The 19,624-nt window shown below is 41.5% G+C and overlaps 1 protein-coding gene across 1 annotated transcript in view; it reads left to right on the top strand.

The window, feature by feature from the left end:
- SLC13A4 (solute carrier family 13 member 4) overlaps positions 1-18,222 on the top strand; it is a 242,910-nt gene extending 224,688 nt beyond the window's left edge. Inside the window, exons 14-16 of the mRNA XM_078647303.1 lie at positions 642-803; positions 9,701-9,838; positions 13,957-18,222. Coding sequence (XP_078503429.1) covers positions 642-803; positions 9,701-9,838; positions 13,957-14,088 — 432 coding nt within the window. The 3' untranslated portion in view covers positions 14,089-18,222. The remainder of the gene's footprint in view (positions 1-641; positions 804-9,700; positions 9,839-13,956) is intronic.
- Positions 18,223-19,624: the final 1,402 nt, after the last annotated feature.

Genomic DNA, 19,624 nt, shown 5'->3' with positions numbered 1-19,624 from the left:
GTCAGATATTCTGTATTTCTTTCAGTTAAAGATGTTGCTAGCGCTGCACTCATTGGTGGAGTGTGGGATAGGTGAGTCTAGCAGGGGGTTCATGCAATGTTTGGTTTCCTTGAAGAGCATCACTCTAGAATGATGTAGACAAGACAAGTATGTGCTGCAAGTGATAGGGACAAATCATCTTCAGTAACACCACCAGTGAGCAATTATCATGTTCATACAAACACGAAATGGCATTGAACAACTCTGACTTTATGTGCTCTTTATGTAATAACATCCCCTCATTCTCATCCAGAAATGCCTTTAACGGTCCATACTTATTTGACTAAATTAAAACTCACATACACATCAAATAATAGTTGAATTCATTTTGGGTTATCAGAATTTGCATTGTAACCAAATATACTAAGATCAAATTATCAGGTCACTCAAATTACTGAGACAATTGGAACAATGTTGATTACAGTACAGGGGAAAAACAGGTAATGATTAGGTCTTCCTTATCTGCAAATCAGTTAAATTCTGACATGACAGCATAGCGCTCTCTCAGACTGGGTTATCTATTATCTCCACATGTGAATGTAGGATGAAACAGGTGTTAAAAATATTGTAAGGTTAAATGGGTCTTCTTTACTTTTTTTCAGACCTCTGGCCTCTCCACTTGGATTGGGCGGCAGATGGAAGGTCTCAGCAGCCTCCCTTATTGGGTTGTCACCCTGTTTGCCTGTGTGCTGGTCTCTGCAGTAACTGAATTTGTGAGTAATCCTGCCACAGTAACCATTTTCCTGCCAATCCTTTGTAGCCTGGTAAGTATAAAGAAGTACCTTTCTAGCCTAAGGGGGAAGAGAGGAGTAACAGGGAGTGAGTTTAGCACCGAGCTCTTACTACTAAGTTCCTGTTAACTTTTATAACTATGCTGCTTATGTACATCACAACTTTATTATATACAAATAATACAGTCAAAACAGACCACACTTTTACCAAGCAACAAATAACTAGATGATGTACAAACTTGCATGCATGTGTAACTTCACAATGTTATTTTTCATTCAATGCACAAACATACAAACCTGCTGCTTCCTCGCTGTGCAGCACTGCAGCCCAGTGACAATGGCTCCTTTTGTCAACATTAGCAACCCAAAAATGGTCATGGCTTTTTCTTCCCAGAAGTAGATCTTCACTAAGATCAAGACATTCACTTGTCGAAACGCGTAACGTTAGAGCAATAAACAGCATTCTGCCTTACACCAGGTCCTTTGAGAGTGCGTTCTACTTCTTTGAACTTGTTGGATATATAGATAGATATAGATATTGTACTTGTTTGTGCTGCGGCTTCCATTAAATCAATTGGCGATACTTACCTGAGTGGGCTTCTACTGTTTGGGGCAACACTGTGTTTTGGATTTGTAACGGCTAACCTAGCCGTAGTAGAATCCCGCTGTGGAAAGCAGACCTCGGCAACACCAACTGGCGTTTGCCAGTGATGGACAGGCGTTGGTTATGGAAGCTACAAGAAGTCAGCAGAACAGTGTGACGATGCCACAGCAACACACTGTGGTTTTATTGTGGACTTTAATCTAACGGAGTGCATGTCGTCTCACAGGAGAAACACTTAAGGCACCACAATTACCAGGAGTCCATGCAGTGACCACACCCACTGGACCGAGTACAAAGTTTTAATTTGGGTGCACCTACTGCCATGCATCTCTGCCATAAACATGCCTGTGAAGAAGAGCGGGCCCTCGAAACGCGTCGGCTGTAAGGAAAAGTTGTGTACATCATACTTCTTTATGCTGCAGCTTCCATTAAATCAATTGGCCATACTTACCTGTGTGGGCTTCCACTGTTTGGGGCCACTCTGTGTTTTGAATTCATAATGACTAGCCAAGCCGTAGTGTAAGCCCCGCTTTGGAAAGCAGACATCAGCAACGCCAACCGGTGTGTGCCAGTGATGGACAGGTGCTGGTAATGGAAGCTACACGCGGTCAGCAGAACAGTGTGACGATGCCACAGCAACCCACTGTGGTTTTATTGTGGACTTTAATCTAACAGAGTGCATGTCATCTCACATGAGAAACACTTAAGGCACCACAAGTACCAGGAGTTCATGCAGCGCCCACGCCCACTGGGGCGAGTACAAAGTTTAAATATGGGTGCACTTACTGCCATGCATCTCTGCCATAAACATGCCTGTGAAGAAGAGCGGGAGCTTGAAATGCATCGGCTGTAAGAAACAGTTGTGTACATCGTACTAGTTTGTGCTGCAGTTTCCATTAAATCAATTGGCGATACTTACCTGTGTGGGTTTCTACTGTTTGGGGCAACTCTGTGTTTTGGATTTGTAATGGCTGCCCTAGCCGTAGTAGAAGCCCGCTGCAGAAAGCAGACCTCGGCAACGCCAAACGGCGTGTGCCAGTGATAGACAGGTGCTGGTGATGGAAGCTACAAAAGGTCAGCAGAACAGTGTAACGATGCCACAGCAACCCACTTTGGTTTTATTGTGGACTTTAATCTAACAGAGTGCATGTCATCTCACATGAGAAACACTTAAGGCACCACAAGTACCAGGAGTTTATGCAGCGCCCACGCCCACTTGGCCGAGTACAAAGTTTAAATATGGGTGCACTTACTACCATGCATCTCTGCCATAAACATGCCTGTGAAGAAGAGCGGGAGCTCGAAACGCGTCGGCTTTAAGGAAAAGTTGTGTACATCGTACTTGTTTGTGCTGCAGCTTCCATTAAATCAATTGGCAATACTTACCTGTGTGGGCTTCTACTATTTGGGGCAACTCTGTGGTTTGGATTCGTAACGGGCTAGCCTAGCCATAGTAGAAGCCCCGCTGCGGAAAGCAGACCTCGGCAATGCCAACTGGCGTGTGCCAGTGATGGACAGGTGCTGGTGATGGAGCTACAAGAGGTCAGCAGAACAGTGTGACGATGCCACAGCAACCCACTGGGGGTTTATTGTGGACATTAATCTAACGGAGTGCATGTCATCTTACATGAGAAACACTTAAGGCACCACAAGTACCAGGAGTCCATGCGGCGACCATGCCCACTGGGGCGTGTACAAAGTTTAAATATGTGTGCACTTACTGCGATGCATTTCTGCCATAAACATGTCTGGTAAGAAGAGCGGGAGCTCGAAACGCGTTGGCTGTAAGAAACAGTTGTGTACATTGTACTTCTTTGTGCTGCAGCTTCCATTAAATCAATTGGCGATACTTACCTGTGTGGGCTTCTACTGTTTGGGGCAACTCTGTGTTTTAGATAGATATAGATATAAATATAGATATATTATACATGGGCAACTGTTTAAATCAACAAACGGAACATTGCTTTTCTTGCTTCTGCCCTATTTTAATAAGCAAAGAGAAAATGTTAAGTTTTTGGACTCCTTAGATAGAGAAAAGCTAGAATCTTTCTGCATGTTTTTACACCTTCCAAGCAACCGCAGCTTTTTAAAAAAAACAATTGACTTGTCTTAAACTGCTTCTAATATCTGTTTGTAACAAATAACTAACAAGTTTTTGATGTGTTTAATTTTGCACCAGAGGTTTTATTTGTATTCTTCATGTTTGCAAACATGCTGACTCTTTCATGTGAAAGAGCTATGCACCAAGGTTTTAAGTGGTGTGTGAGAAATGTGATGGTGTGACCATGTATTAAATGGGATAAAGTACCCCCTAGCGCACACGATTAGGATATAGCAAGTCACCCCTGCCTTCCATAACCATATAAAGAAACTCGGCTTTCAGCTTACTTCCTCTATATGGTTATTGAACTCCTCAGTGACTTGCAATAGCCTTATACTGTATGTCAGGGGGTACTTTATCCTTTATATATTCATTTTGACTAAGAACGTCACATGTTCAGGGGTGGTTCCCCCCCATAGTTTAGGACTGGTATGAAGTAAAAGTAAAGGTGGTAATGAAGTATGGATAGAGTGAGTGAGTGGGTTTATTTGGTGGCAATTAATCTTTAATATGATGTGATAAATTCATGGTATGAACTCTGTTCTTTGACAAGCACATCAAGTAACCAGATTGACAATTTACCTGTATGAATCAGTAAATATGCTTACGAGCTGTGAAGATGCAAAATCCCCATTTCCCACCTCAAAGCTATTAATCGAGAGATGGAGGATTCAATTAAGTAGTATACTCTTTGATCTATTATTTGGTGGGTAAAGGTTTGTTGGAAGAAATAAAAGATATCTTTTACACATTTCATCATCTGATTATCACATTGACACCTTGTGCAAGAGTACAACGAGTATTAGGGAGCAGTGATTTGTGTATGTAGCAGAAATGTTCCTCTTAGGAGCACAAGATTCATTGAAAATACTGGTGATATAGACATATTCTTCGATTTTTATTCTGTCAAAGAAACTGCACTTTCCCATGAATAAGATAGGCAGACATGTAGGGCACAATTCATAAAGATTTTCTAAAAAACAAAAAAAAGTTTGTGACTTACACAATGAGTAAGTTACATCTATGCATATTACTGTGTATTGGATAGATTTGCACAAACCATTTTTGTATTCATATAGAAAGACATCTTATGTTTAATGGTCTGAATGCTTATTTTATGCACTGTACAGACTTAGCATATTTAAAGTAGGTAATTTAAAATGTCTTTATTTAATTCCTCTTTGTTTCAACAATTTCCTCATAAATGATACCCACTCCTACATGCGTATTGTGAATTTCGAATTGATTGCTTAACTTTCACCTGCTTTTCACTCAGCTTTGCCAGGCCGATTGAAGGATATGTTTGGTATTTGCCAAACTGCTGCAGTGTATTTTCCTACGTGTATAAATAATCCAGAGTCTATTATTTGATGGGTGGTCACAAAATTACAATTGCAATGGAAACAATTCACATGCAGTGGACCACTTCTCTGATGCTCCCATTTTTCGGTTCAGCCTGATCAGCGCTTGCACTGCGCTTGTAAAATCTATTTATTTAATAAAAATCTTAAAAGGGGCTTACATCCAATCATCCTTGCTTTCCTTGCTTCATTGGTTCCTGTGCTTGCCACTTACTTTTCCTTCAATTCTATTGGCAGTAGCATACTGTTTCCTGCATTTACCAATGATTGTTCCTCATGTGCTTCTCTTAACAGTTTCCATAGCCGAAATTCTGTTTCTATCCGCGTTTCTGGAACTATATTCTTTGCCATCGGCCATCATTCCCCTTCCTCTATCGCTCTTGCACTGGCTGCCGTGTGCAAGGCTCTCTACAGTTAGTCTACGTTGCTCATGTTGCTCCCCACACCACTTTTCCCTCCTCCCACGCACCACTTCAGTTACAACAATTTATCCACAACTCCGTCTCAGCCCTTTTCAGATAGCCGCTAACTTGGAGTCAGACATTACTTTTAGAACCCCTAACTTGTTGCCTGCTTTGTATCCAGCTGTTTATAAGGCAGATTAGAGTTCGTAATCAGACCGGTGGGGCTGGGGGTGCAGCTAACGCTGTTACAGATGTATTTTTAGGCTGAAAAACTATGCAAAATCTTATTTGCCACTGATGTAATTACATTTAGTTCAACCGCTAAACCTGAGTAACTAAAAACATGTAAATGTTGGATACTTGTAAAGCGCACTGTTACTCTACCCGAGTGTCCTGGCGCTGTAGACCGCTGGGGAACCCGTCCTGGTTTTCCCTGTGAGATGGTCCCTTTCTGGGTATCTCCAGGGTGAAACCAGGCATCCCCGGCGTCTGTGGGGGGGCCGTTGTAGAGATGAGGCAAGCTTAATGCCCAGAGTTACCGAGTGTATTCCCTGGTTAGAGTAGGCACTGAGGCGAGAATTATCGAGTCCGTTGACCCTGGTCCAAGACCCTGCCGCATCGGGAATTGAACCCTGGTCCCGGGCCGTTCTCTGCTTACAGGTCTGCCGCCTCTAACCAGTGAGCCACACCTCTCTACTCAACATGGTGATGAGACTGCAGGGAAGCGAAACAAGCATTTGCAATGCAATTGGTCTCGCTTTGGGGCTTTATAAGTATTTGAGCCATGTAGCATAATATGTGCAGATGGACGCCCGCTTTTGTTTTCTATTTATTTACTTTGATAGCATATGTGGCACACCACGCTTACACTTTAGATGCTAAAAGCCTAAGCACGGAATGCCACGGCTGGTTAACAGTAAATAAATAGAAAAGAAAGGTGGCCGTAGGACAATGAATGAGCAGAAGATACAGCTCAGTTAGACATTTAAAGTTGTAATGAAACTACAGCCAACACCAGGGGTTAAAAGAACTCCAGCAGGCGATGGACACACAACACGTGTACTGCGGTTACCTCGAGCCTAGGTATCAGGCCACCCGAGCCTACATCGAGCACTGCGTGATGCATACACACTATAGTGGCTTTAAACTACCTCAACAAGCTAGGCAAGGATAGGCTACATCATACAGTGATGACCTGAGAAGGCAACATGCACTACCCTTCAGCAATGGCAGTATCCAGCTGTCCTAGCTTAAAATGGGTTTAGAATTAAAATAGGAAAGTTCTTCCTCTTCTGCCTTTGGAGGCAAAGCAGGTGGCCATTCAAGGTCTAATTCAGTCCCGTCTGGACTTTAGCAACGTTTTATATCTTGGCGCCCCTAAATATACATTGCGCAAGCTACAGATAGTGCAAAACTGCGCGGCACGCACACTACTCCAGCTGCCGCGTAGACAGTCAGCTAAGGCTGCACTGAGAAGTCTGCATTGGCTGCCGATACGGCAAAGAATTGCTTTTAAGGCTATGTGCATTTCACATCAAGCCTTTTGGGACACAGGACCAGCCATCATTGGTGATCTAACAACTCAGTATCACCCCAGTAGGAATCTTCGCTCCAGCCAGGCCTTTATGGCTGTAGCGCCAAGAATAAAAAAGGCAAGAACGGGCGGCAGGATGTTCGCACATAATGCCGCCAAACTTTGGAATTCACTCCCCCTTCAACTTAGGTCCAACCCCAATTTGTCCTCCTTTCATGAGTCCCTTGCTCCCTGCACCATCAGGATTCAAGCAAGCCGGGCCGAAGACGGCTGTAATGCCAGAAACCGGTCCCCGGAAGCTTGTTTCCTTTCCAGTGAAGAATTGGCTTGGTAGTTTGGTCTGCCCTGTTCCCATGATGCACTGGGCCAGGGACAGACTTATTTGCATATAGCCAGGTTCTGAACTGGGATGGTGCAGTGAGCTAAAAAACGGTGATGGATCAAGCCCTGATCTGTTGACTGGGTAGGAGTGTTCTGATTAACTGATACTCTGTCCATCACCACCCCTTTTTGAAATTATTTTGGCCACCATGAGTGTGGAAGGGTATGCTCAGACATGAGTCCCTTGCTCACTGCACCATCAGGATTCAAGCAAGCCGGGCCGAAGACGGCTGTAATGCCAGAAACCGGTCCCCGGAAGCTTGTTTCCTTTCCAGTGAAGAATTGGCTTGGTAGTTTAGTCTGCCCTGTTCCCATGATGCACTGGGCCAGGGACAGACTCATTTGCATATAGCCAGGTTCTGAACTGGGAAGGTGCAGTGAGCTAAAAAACGGTGATGGATCAAGCCCTGATCTGTTGACTGGGTAGGAGTGTTCTGATTAACTCAGATACTCTGTCCATCACCACCCCTTTTTGAAATTATCAGGGAATTACTGAGCAGCAAAATCTCTGCATTTTGGAAGTGGTTTGCTTTTGCCTCATCCAACAGCTGCCAGACAACGGACAGCGGGAGTGGGCGGGAACAAAAGGAACACGGACAACGGGAGAGGGGGTGGGAACAGAAAAGACTTATGGAGCAACCGTGGGTTCTTTTTTCATGCACCTGAGGGATAGCAGACACTGTAACATTTCAACTCTAACAACAAAGTAAGAGCCTCTAGTTTAGTAGGGGGCCGCACATATAACTTCTAGATGGGTTACGAGCGATTAGATGGAAAATCCTGCTCCAGGGAATTACTGAGCAGCAAAATCCCGGCGTTTTGGAAGTGGTTTGCTTTTGCCTTACCCAACAGCTACCAGACATCGGGCAGAGGGAGGCCGGCGGGAAAAAAAGGAACGCGGACAATGGGAGGTGGGTGCTAATAGGAAAGACTTCCAGAGCAACCAAGGGTTCTTTTCCGGTGCACCCGAGGGATAGCATACGATGTAAAATTTTAGCTGTAACAATATTACACGCTTCACTCCAACTTAAAAAAAAACATGTATACATGCCTGGGAACAAAGTCAACAGAAACTAAAACATTGCCTCGCAGGTACGTTAATATTTCAACTCTAACAATATTACATGCTTCACTCGAACTAAAAAAAAACATGAATACATGCTTGGAACAAAGTCAACAGAAACTAAAACATTGCCTCGCGTGAAACTGAGACGCGTTGCCTCGAAGTAAAAAAACAAAAAAACAAAGGCACATTTAAAAAAAGAGATCCCCGAAAAACAACAGACCCAAAAAATGCACTAATACCAGTAAAGGGGCTAATAGCCATAGGTGTGCCCAACAGCCATAGGCGTGCCCAACAGGGAAAAAGTAGGGACATAAAACACGCTTAGCCAATAGCAAGCAGTACATTTTGAAAGACACACTCAATAACAAATAGGAAAACGGAGGCGGGGACTCACGTAGTAAAGCATGTACTGCATGTCTCAACGAGACAGCGCATGCGCTGCCTAGGCAAGACCTAAAAAAACGATATTCAGAGAAGGAGCCCCTTTCTGCTCATGCGGTCTTGAGCACGCAACCTATGTAAACTGATGAGCATCCCCACACACATTCATCTGCACGGCTCAACAGGTTCTTGGCGGTTTCAAGTGAATTACGCACCGAACTAACGCCTGCCCAGTGAGTGGCATTCTCTACCAATTGGTCCGGGGGCCTTACCCTAGGCAGCTCAGCGTGCGCGAGCGAGCAAAACAATGTCCTCTGTACATAGCCTAGACTTCAGGTCTTTAGAATTCCTTGAAAGCAAAAAGTGCATTCACTGCCTTAAATAAGACATTCCAAAACATACCTTACAGATACGATTAGTTGTTTTGGAAAGCCATTCCTGTTTGGTAGAAAAACATTAACGTAGAAAACAGTTGTTTATGCTAGATTCGTATTTAGAGCAAACCCTGCTCCAGTGCAAAATAGCGTTAGCTGTTTTGGCCTAGAACTAGGAAGCAGAGAGTGGGGTTTAAAAAAACTGAATGTGTAATTTATGCAAATCATGTTTTTGGGCCCCAGGGGGCCGTTTTAGTTACAGGGCAGTTTTTGCAGCATAGCTGCAAAATCGGCCCTGTACCAAATTCGGCCGAAAACCGGCCCCGGCAAAGAGCTCGGCGGCACCTCCAACCCACCGAATGGGGAGGGGGGCCGGCCAAGCACTTTGTCAGGGCGGGTTGTGGTTCCCAGTCCGGTCCTGACTCATACACTGTTCCCACGCATATTAACTTATTATTAATTCCATAGGTGAAACCTAATGAATTTACCAATGCTTGTTACCATAGAGTCCCATCTCCCCTCTGCTGCTTTACACCTATATCCTACTTTTGTACGTTACTCATTCTGTACTTATTCGTTTTTTAACACTGTAGAAATTATTCATAGATATATGATACCTTTTTCAGGAGTCAGTCAGATGTACAGCTCCATCGTTCTTTGATATTTCCTGTTTCTTATGCTGCAGTCCCATCACCTGACCCATTCTGTTTTTCTGCCATTACAGTCGGAAACCCTGCGTATCAACCCTCTCTACACCTTGATCCCTGTCACCATGTGCATCTCTTTTGCTGTCATGCTGCCTGTGGGCAACCCACCAAACGCAATCATCTTCAACTATGGGCACTGCCAGATCAAAGACATGGTGAGTTAGATATTATGGTGCTCAAAACCTGAACAGAAGATAATATTGGTTTGAAAGCTGTATAGTGATTTTATGGTTTCTTTTTCAAAGAAAATCACCGTCCGGAAATGACTTTATTAAAACCGATAACATTAAACCTGAGCTAATCCAGTGACAGTTCCAAATTCAGTATCTGCCCAGATGTCACAGCTGGTGTAGTAACTCAATCAGCCAGGCACTGCCTTACATTTTGTTATTTACCTTTTAAAGAATAACTGTGAAATAAAAGTGTATTAAAGGGTTCTAATCATGAAAAGAAAATTGGACCAAGAACGTTTTCTATATGTTTTTGTTGGGTTTAGTTGCCTGGTACAGAAATGAATAGCAAAAAAGAACATAAGAAACAACCTGATTGAAAGCATTAAAACAATGAGGCTGAATGCTTTTTAAAGAAAAATCTTTTCAGAGAAAGTATATTAAAGCTATCATGTCCTAATATTAATAAGTGAATGTGATATTTAATTACATATTTTGTTCTCTGATTAGTGTTTTTGACAATCACTTTGCAGAAGAAAGTCTAGAACTAGAGTTAAAGTAGTAAGTTATCACAGTCTGAATAAGGTTAACATCATATTTTAACACCCAACACCTATGACGTTAACGTTTCCCCAAATATGGTTCTTGCTTTACCATAGTACATTGTATAGACCTAGACAAGAGTCAATACATTTCAACCCACAAACAATAGATAATGTGAATGGTGCATTATTGATAAAACATTCTCAGACAAATAACTTCTATGAATTTCTACTATGCAAGACATAGTGACTAAACCTATCCCTTCATGCCGTAGAATCAATTCCTGGCCTTTTTCAGATAATGTATGAAATATGCAGTTTTTCGTAGTCAATAGTTTATTTAATGATATTTAAAGAAGTGTGAATGATATATATAATTTCAGTGATGTCACATACGCATATACCCTTTCTTTCATGTGATCAAAGTTGTTAAAGTTCTGCACAAATGTATAAAAGTCTTGACTCTTCGAAATATTTCTGCGATATTGACACACAAAGCAAGGTTAAAATGCATTGCTTTATTTCACAAAATTGTTTTGACCACTTTATGGTCACTCTGTCTGCTTACCTCAAAAGCTGAAATTGTAATGTAAAGTATCTTCATTGTCTTCTGACTTGTCTTCAGTACATGATTTGGTGACTCTGTACCTGAACATGTAAATATACCATTATGTCTTAACAGTAGGTAAACAATTCACAGTGGTCTGAGACTGTCACAATTACGTGTAGCTCTTCCTCTCCACATCACTTCCTGGTTTCTGTAATGTGCTCTCCACCCGACCCCACTCATCATATTGTTCAATGTACAGCACCTCACGTTCGGATACTCCTGCTAGAAAATAAATGTTCTCAGTGAGGCACTGCAGTTCTCCTTTGAATCAAATGTAATTAGTATCAAATACCTAAAACTAAAAGATTTAAAAAAATCTGCAAAGGCTTTCAGCTACCAACCCTCATTTTAGACATTTAATAAAGTACTCCCTGAGCTAAGACACAATTGCATGGGACAAGAGTGACTTACCTTTCCTAGTGTACAAAGATCCCAGGGTGATGCCTTAAAGCAGGTGCTTTAAGTTGGCTTTAAAATGTCCATGGCAGAGTCTTCAAGGTTTTTTTTTAGAAATACCCAGCAGTGGTTTGAATGAAACAGCGAACTGGTGATTCCTGTTCTGTTCTCCTGATTAACAACTCATTCTTATGTCTGGCTTCACAGCGCAGTTGCCGGTTTACTACAGCCGGTTTCCTGGCAGAGGTGACAGACAAAATGATACACTCAATCCAGTTGTCTATGATACATATGTCCTTTGACTTAAAGTTCTTAGCAGTGCTTGGTGCAATGCTGGACAATTAACTGGGTTTGAGACTACGTGACTAATGGCCTGATTACGATGCCGGTCAGACTCTCGTCCGGCCGGCACCGTAGAGGAAGCAGGACCGCCCGACTAGAATTCGGCAGTCCCGCTGCCCTGATTACAATGCGACCGCCTTCACTGCCATCACAATGTGTATATTTTAGTTTGCAGGGCGAGCTATGGACTGCAGCACACGCCTTAAAAGAAAATAAACTCTTTAAAAACATCCATGCACCGTGTGGCAGGCACTATGCGGTGCCTAAAACATAGTGCAGGGATGGTTATGGGGCACCAGAGGTGACCCCTAAGCCCTATAGCAGAGGATCAGGGGAGAAGGGGGCCCTACTAGGGGCCCCCAAAATCACTTTCTGCCTGCCGTTTCATGGCTGGTGAACCACCAGGAAAGCGCAGGCGGAAAGGGATACTGTAATCCCTACAGCAGTGCCTGAGCAGGCCCTTATTGTAGGGATTACTGGCCCCCGTCTGAAGCGTTGGAGACCGCAGGGGAAGATGTTGGTGGGTCCAACATGATGAGCCATCGTTGTCGGACCCACTGGCATTGTAATAAGCCCCTAAGAATCCATAAAATGGCTCACAAACCTGGGTAACGAGAATGCAAATCAAAAGTGAAAAGATTGATGGGCAGATTTACAAGCCCCCTGCGCCTCCAGTACGTCACATTTCACTTCTCCATATTTACAAGGAGAGGAAAAGCCACCCTGCATGATTTTTCTTCTCCTTGTAAATATGCCCCTTCACACGCAGCACTTTGGCGTTTCATGGGTATTGCTGTGGGTGTTCCCACGCAATATCCATGGAACTAGACATTTTCAGATTTACGAGGAATCGTAAATCTGGAAATGCGTGTCAATGTTACGCCTCCTGAGGGGAAGCGTAGCGAGGCGCAACAAGTAGAAATGTTTTATTTCTCCTCGTTTTTTCCTCTTTCAAAGCGTGCTTCATTCTACAGCGCACATTGAAAGAGGAAAATGCCTGTAGTGATAGTTTTTGTGCAGAAAGGAGCACCTTCCTGCACAAAAACAATCTCCCCATGATGCAGGCGTCCTTGCACCATGGTGCAAGGATGCCGGCGCATGGTTGCAGTTTGTGCACCAGTGCAGAGGAAAGCACAGGAATGCAACATAATATTGTAAATATGTCGCAGTCCTGTGCTTCGGAAGTGCCGCAGCGTGGCGCAGCCAAAGGGCTGGCACTTCCTTGTAGATCTGCCCCTAAGTGCATGTGCACCATTTCACAAAAGGTGTAAATGGTCGGCAACAAATGGACAAGCTATATGGATTAGCATCCAGCTGTAACTCGGCTCTCTTATCCAGGTTTTCCTTGATATGGTTACTCTTAAAACAACACAAATGGAAGAAGAGATCAGGTACTCTCAAGTATTATTACACTTTCTATATGCATAAATTATGGAGCAGCCTCCTGTTGACCTACAGACTTTCAAGCTTTCTGGGGGTAACCAACAGGAAAGGCCAGATAGTCAGTCAAGCACTGGATGGCACAGCTTCCCCAGCTGTAGCATGTCTTTTGTTCATAATCTCCCTGGCTATACTCACTGATCAATTACTGTTGTGATTCTCTTTTTCCCCAATTAACTTATCTGCTGAGGTGCCACACTCTAGTAAGGGTTCCTTGATATCTGTTTAGAAAAAAGTAAACAAGGAGGAGCCTGATTCATGAAGGGTACCTGACCTACCTTTCCTGAACTTAATTTGAGTTGAAGTTTGATTTGTGTTACCACAAACCATTGTGACATAGCAAAGTCGCATGATGTTGCCACAACTCGAACGTCTTTGACAGGAGCAAAATAGGTAACAGAACTTAGGGAGTGTGGCCTAAGGACAATGAAAGAGTGGTGGCAACCATCACCACAAATTAAGCACTGCTCCTTTACTAGACAAGCAAGATAAATGTAAAAGACCCCATGACACACATCAAAATGGCAGGAGAATAACATTTTTCTTATGTATCACACAAGTTTCCGAAAAAAAAGCCTCAACTAGGCCAAACGCTCTATGGTTGGTGTCACTTGGAAGTAATATGTTGACAAAATTAGCCTATTCAGTTCATTGTGCCTTTGTAGATTTTCCAGCTACCTTTCTAATGTATTATTTGTTGTTTAGTCACTTGATAGAAGTAAGACCCTGGCTATGGTCTACTTGTCATCTAATTCATATGATTTTCTTGTTAGGTTAAAGCTGGCTTTGGCGTGAACCTGATTGGTTTGGTCCTCGTTATGGTTGCCATCAACACCTGGGGAATTAATCTCTTCCAACTCAATACATTTCCTGAGTGGGCAGCAGTCAGAAACACAACAGGATAATTGGGAAAACCTGCTGACCAGTCAGAAATGTCAGAGACGTCGTGAAACGAAGGAGGGATGGAGTAGTACCGATACATGAAGAGTCACAAACATCAACATTGTCAAACCCACACCCACATCTCCCTCATCTTAGGAAGCCTTCTTGCCACAATGGATGCCAAGAATGGGATATTTCTTAGTGTTGGTCCATCTGACTGGTACATTTTTGAACCAGACATTCCCCATGTTTATATTGTAATTTATATAGTAAACCTATGCGCGCTCACTCATTGTAGGCAAGTGGAACTCGACTCTGGTAGCCACAAATTCCTATAAATAGTAAAGTTTCTAATGCACAGTGCATAATGCAAGGACGTCTAGACCAGCAACTCCCTATGAAAGACACTACATCCAAAAAGGTTTTCTCTCCCTAGACACCATATGAAGAGATAGGGTGAGTCTGTTGCAGGATCATGGTCAAACTAATATCACACAAAATTCCCCAAGGGTATTTGTGTAAATAGACTGTGTATTTATTTAGTGTTGAGGTGTTAATATATAGGTGTTTTATTTATATTATTTTGCCAATTTCGTAACCAATATTTAATGCATGCCTGATATCCATTTAGTTTAAGCCATAGTACAAATTGAACATTAACTAGGAATATGGGAAGTAACATGAAAATCCTTTACCTTATCGAGTAACATCTTATGGTGTAATACAGAAAAATAGATTATATTACAGTTTTTAGGAGACTAGCCACTAAGAAAATATGATGACATTTCAGGTTATCTTACTGTCAGTACCAGTAAGTTTGGGAAATCAAATGAAAAGTTCTGTGTTGTGCAGCATCTGAGTTTTACTGGTATAATATTTACAAATCTCAAGTCTCTCTAGTTTATTCGAGATTACACATGCATGGTGCTTAAATTGTCATTGTTTATGCCCCTGTAAGTAAATGCTTTTGTACATCCTTATTAAGATGGCAAAAGGGAAGATTCATTATAAAACAATTAAATGGCAGCTACGCTGACATCAGTGCTTATTATTGGAAAAGAGCCACAAAAATAGTGGTGCAGTTCACAAGAGATATAACATCTTTTGCAACGTGATTTTATATCTGATATAGTGAAGCAAGTGCATCATATCAAATACAATAATTACTAATTTATCATGCCCCTAAGTCGTTCACATCATTCGAGCATTTGACAGTCATTATGCAATCATATAATAAAACAAGTGTAAATTTGAAATAACAGTCTAAAAAAGTTCTCACTCGCCTTTTAAGAGCTAAAACAAGTTAAAGACTATTGCTGACAACCACTTTCCAGTGGCTCTTAAGCATCTTTTCAACTGAGACGTGGAGACGCTGAATCTCTTAAGAACCACATTAAAACAAATCAGCAAAGCATAAGGGTACAGTGACATTATCAGTATTCAGACAATGCTTTAGCGCATCACTGCATTAAAAAAAGAATTTTAAAAAATGGGTTTTAAGAGTTGACAGCTCTCCGTCTTTACCTCTGGGCAACAGCATACAAATACAAAATACTCGGAATTACAAAGTCTTCAGTATTGCAGTTTGTCAGTGTAGTTGTGCCACTTACCTCTACACACTTTTGTGGGTAAAATCAGAAAGCACATTCTTATGATGTTGTGTCTACAAATCTTATTTTTTGAATCTTTTAAATAGCATTGTGCGTAAGAGTACCATAAGAATCATTGATCATATCTGCATAGTTAGACTTTAAAAATGTTTCTATGTCTGCTTCGTTGAAAACAAGCAATAGTTGTGTTTTTTAGAGTTGCCCTCAAGGTGTATTATATGTAATTTCCCCTGGCCAAGACCATCTTGAATACCTAAAACAAAATATTTGACCCAATAATTTAAACCGACTTTAAATTGCTGAATATCACTTGACGGAGAGAATTTAAGAAGTCCATTTTCAAGAGTTTAACTTGATCAAAATATTTAACAAAAGCAGGTTTAAAAGTTAAGTCTTGTTTACACAAACCGAATCCGAATTCCTGGTGAGTGCTGCATGTATAATGTGTTTACTGAAAAATGTTTCTATAAGCCCTTACATTGGAGTTGATCTAGTACAAACGAAATTTTAGATAGAAAAACATGGCGGGCATATGATAATGTAGATAAGAATTTAGCGTATATGACTTTTAAGACTGCTTCCGCATACAGGCAATGACATTTTGTTTTAATTGGCACAAAGCAAATATTAAGGCAGTTGATATGCTCTTAATAAAAGCTAAATGAATTTGTGGTGGACATCTGGCCTATAACCTGATACCTAAGTAATTGTATGAGGATGTGTTACTCAATTTGGAAGAGCCAAGAAACTAGGATTATTTTTCCTTTTTTTTATTTACCAAAAGACTATTTTAGAATCATTAGCTGCCAGGGTATTAAATTGATTATAGATGTGCAATTCATTTAATTGTCATTACTATCCCACTTCAGTTTGATCGAGTATAATAAGATTGTCTGTGTTTTGAATGATTGGATTTTTTTGAAGGCCAATACAAAGGAGAAATGATCTGGCTCTACATAGTGCATCACCAGTATTAGCAGTGTGGGGATTAAACAACAGGTGGGGCCTGACCGCACCCCTGTTTAAGCTCTTCGTTAGTACATGTGTGGTCTGAGGATTTGCCAACATTTACTCTAACCTACGTGTCATAGTATGATGAGATGATTGCATTCAAAAGAGCAGGATGAATGCTCCATTTGATTAGTTTGGGCATAATAAACCAGTCGACTCCGTCAAATGCATCATTTTAGTCAACAAATTGTGTGAACAATGGGGATCCGTGAGAGAGAGTAGAATCTTATGCCATATACGTCAAAGTAAGAGCAGTATCAATTGTGCTGCAATTTGGTCTAAACCCTGCCTGAAAGAAAGGGATTGTCATTTTTTCCTCTGAAAATTTGACAAATTCTCCTAAATGAATCCTGCCGTAAGCCTTAGCTTAAAAGAGCAAAAACGTTTGTAGTTGGTGGTATCAGATCTATTACCCTTCTTATATATGGGGTGTAGAATAGGTCCACGCCAAAAATATCTTACTTGTCCCTGTTGAAATGAGGTTTATAAAATGGAAATAATCAACTGGCCCAATAGTCCGTATCAGATTTAAACAAGGAGCCTGCGAACCCATTACGGCCTGTGGTGCTAATGCATCGAATTCATTTAAGAACCCACTTTGTCCTGCAGGGTGTTACCAGATCGTAAGGGGAATATTGCAGTGGATTGCTGTTCTAAGCTACCATTTGCTGTATGAAGAGTATCTGCTTGAAAAGCTGCTGCTGCAGAAAAGTCAGCTGTTTAAAATCACATCTTGAAGAGATGGACACAAATGCTATGTAAAAGATAAGTTAGTTCTTATTGTCATGGGGGCGTAAAAGAAAAGAATGTCTTATGTTCTACCAAACTTGTTTGTCTTTCCTGCTATACTAAATATTTACTAATATCCTTTAATTTTGACCGGTGTGGGGCTCGAAGTTTCCAGTAAACATAGAATGTTCCACTTAGTTATTAAAGATAACATTCTGTCATTGTCTGACATTTTTCTTAGACCTGCAACATTACAGAAAATAAAGAGAAAAGTGAGTGGTAATAAATTGTGCCCTCAGACTGAAGCTGGACACGGCTAGGAACACTGATTTACATCGAGCCCTAATGTTGGGATCAACTATCTCCAATCTATTAAGTACACTTCATTGTCTATACATATTGGTATTTTGGGTACTGTTGAGTGTCTGACTAATTCAGGTTGAAAATCTGTAATATTTAAATTATTTCCTCCTATTGTATTAGGTAGTTAAGGCTCAATAGTTGATGATAACTCAATGGTGGGATTGTCATCTGAGTTCAGACTGACACGTTTTTAGGCAATCATCTCAAATATTATAGGTCAAAGTGTTGTTTCAGTGGACAAACTTGCTTTCAAGAGGGACAATGCTGCAGAATGTGTTTGTCCTGCAAAGTGAAGTTTGCCAAAATACTGAGTAATTCAACGTGGACAGTTTTCAGTGAGTCTGGGTTACCACAGTCATTATTGTTGATTGATCTGCCTATCTTGTTGTATTTGCATATTACTTGTTTTGTGCCTTTCACTTTAAGTGCCATGTTCCATGTAGATTCTGTACTATGTTAGCGTTCCATGCTTTGGAGGTTCTGGTGTCAGTTACCTACTAGCTTGTGTGGGAACACCAACTATTCTCTGTTGCTCAATAAAATAATATAATGATTGATCTACTAATCATTTGTATCAGTGAACTTCCGCTACAACAGATGGCGACGATTGGCTAGTGGGTTAAAGGAGCACAGAGTGAGGAGGAACCTTTGTTGGTGGAAAAGAACTGAAACGCATGGAGAAAGGAAAGAAAGCATGAATAGCAGTATTATTCGTGATATTACTGATTGTGGAAGTATCTGAAAGTATAAGGCGAAGAGCGGTGCGCTTCAACCACATTTACAAAAGAAGAGTAGTGGATATAACAGATACCGCATCTACAATTACAACGAGGAGTTGTCGAAAATAGCAGATATTGGCAGTGAATTTATCGGCAGAGAATTCGACAACCAACTGTGAGTTTGTTGTATTCCTAAATCAAAAGACATTTGTGGGAGGCTGGCGGTGTAAAAAAAAAAAAAAAAAAGAAGGAAAATTGGAATACGATACCGTATTCTTTTGAATGGTAAACGGTTGCAGCACGCATAGGAGCTCGAGTTGGGTCGGGTGCCGTCGGAGTGAAGCTGTGACGTGGATGTGACGGTAGACGCGACGTTCAAAGCAGCGTGAGTACACAACGTGCAACGTAACGTGCGTGATGATACAGTGACGAAGCGGCTATTTTGAAGGGGAAAAGTTACCTAGCAACGCTGGAGGAACGAAAATCGCGGGCAGACTTTGCTGACATCGAGGACTGCACAAGCAATGCAAGAGGACTTTGCTGAAGTCGAGGACTGATCTGAAGTATTTGAGGAGAAGTGAAAAAACGATACACGGGTAACGCGTGACTATATTGAAATAAACTGTGTATTCGTGGTCAAGGAGAATACAGTAGAGGCGGCAGTTGAAGATCGGACACGACAAGTAGAAGAACAGAAGAAATACTTATATATTGTTGCTTGCTAGTGAATGTTTATTAATATATTAGATTGCAGGTGTACAGTTACTTGGCATATTAAGAGGGTGTAGTGATAGTCATATTGAGCCGTGTTGTAGCATTGTAACAGCTATGGAGAATCAGAACATCATAATGCCTCCTTTATTTTTACAGCAGAGTGGGGATCCACAGATTGAATGGGATGAGTGGATAAGTACATTGGGAAAAGAGGGGCAACATGCATTTACATTTTTACCAGCAGGCACTAATGCGGATGGGAGAGTGATTAGTAATGTGTACCAGGAAGCAAAGGCAAGGCTTAAGAAACAGTATTCAAAAGAGGTAAATATTGTTATGGCTAGACACGCAGCCACAAAGGCAGGATGAGACCATTGATCAGTTTGTTACGCGCTTACGCGAGTTATCATTAA

Source organism: Lissotriton helveticus, chromosome 1_1 (assembly GCF_964261635.1).
Source record: "Lissotriton helveticus chromosome 1_1, aLisHel1.1, whole genome shotgun sequence".
NCBI lineage: Eukaryota > Metazoa > Chordata > Amphibia > Caudata > Salamandridae > Lissotriton > Lissotriton helveticus.
Note: the sequence above shows the minus strand (reverse complement) of the source record. Positions and strands in the feature narration are given on the sequence as shown.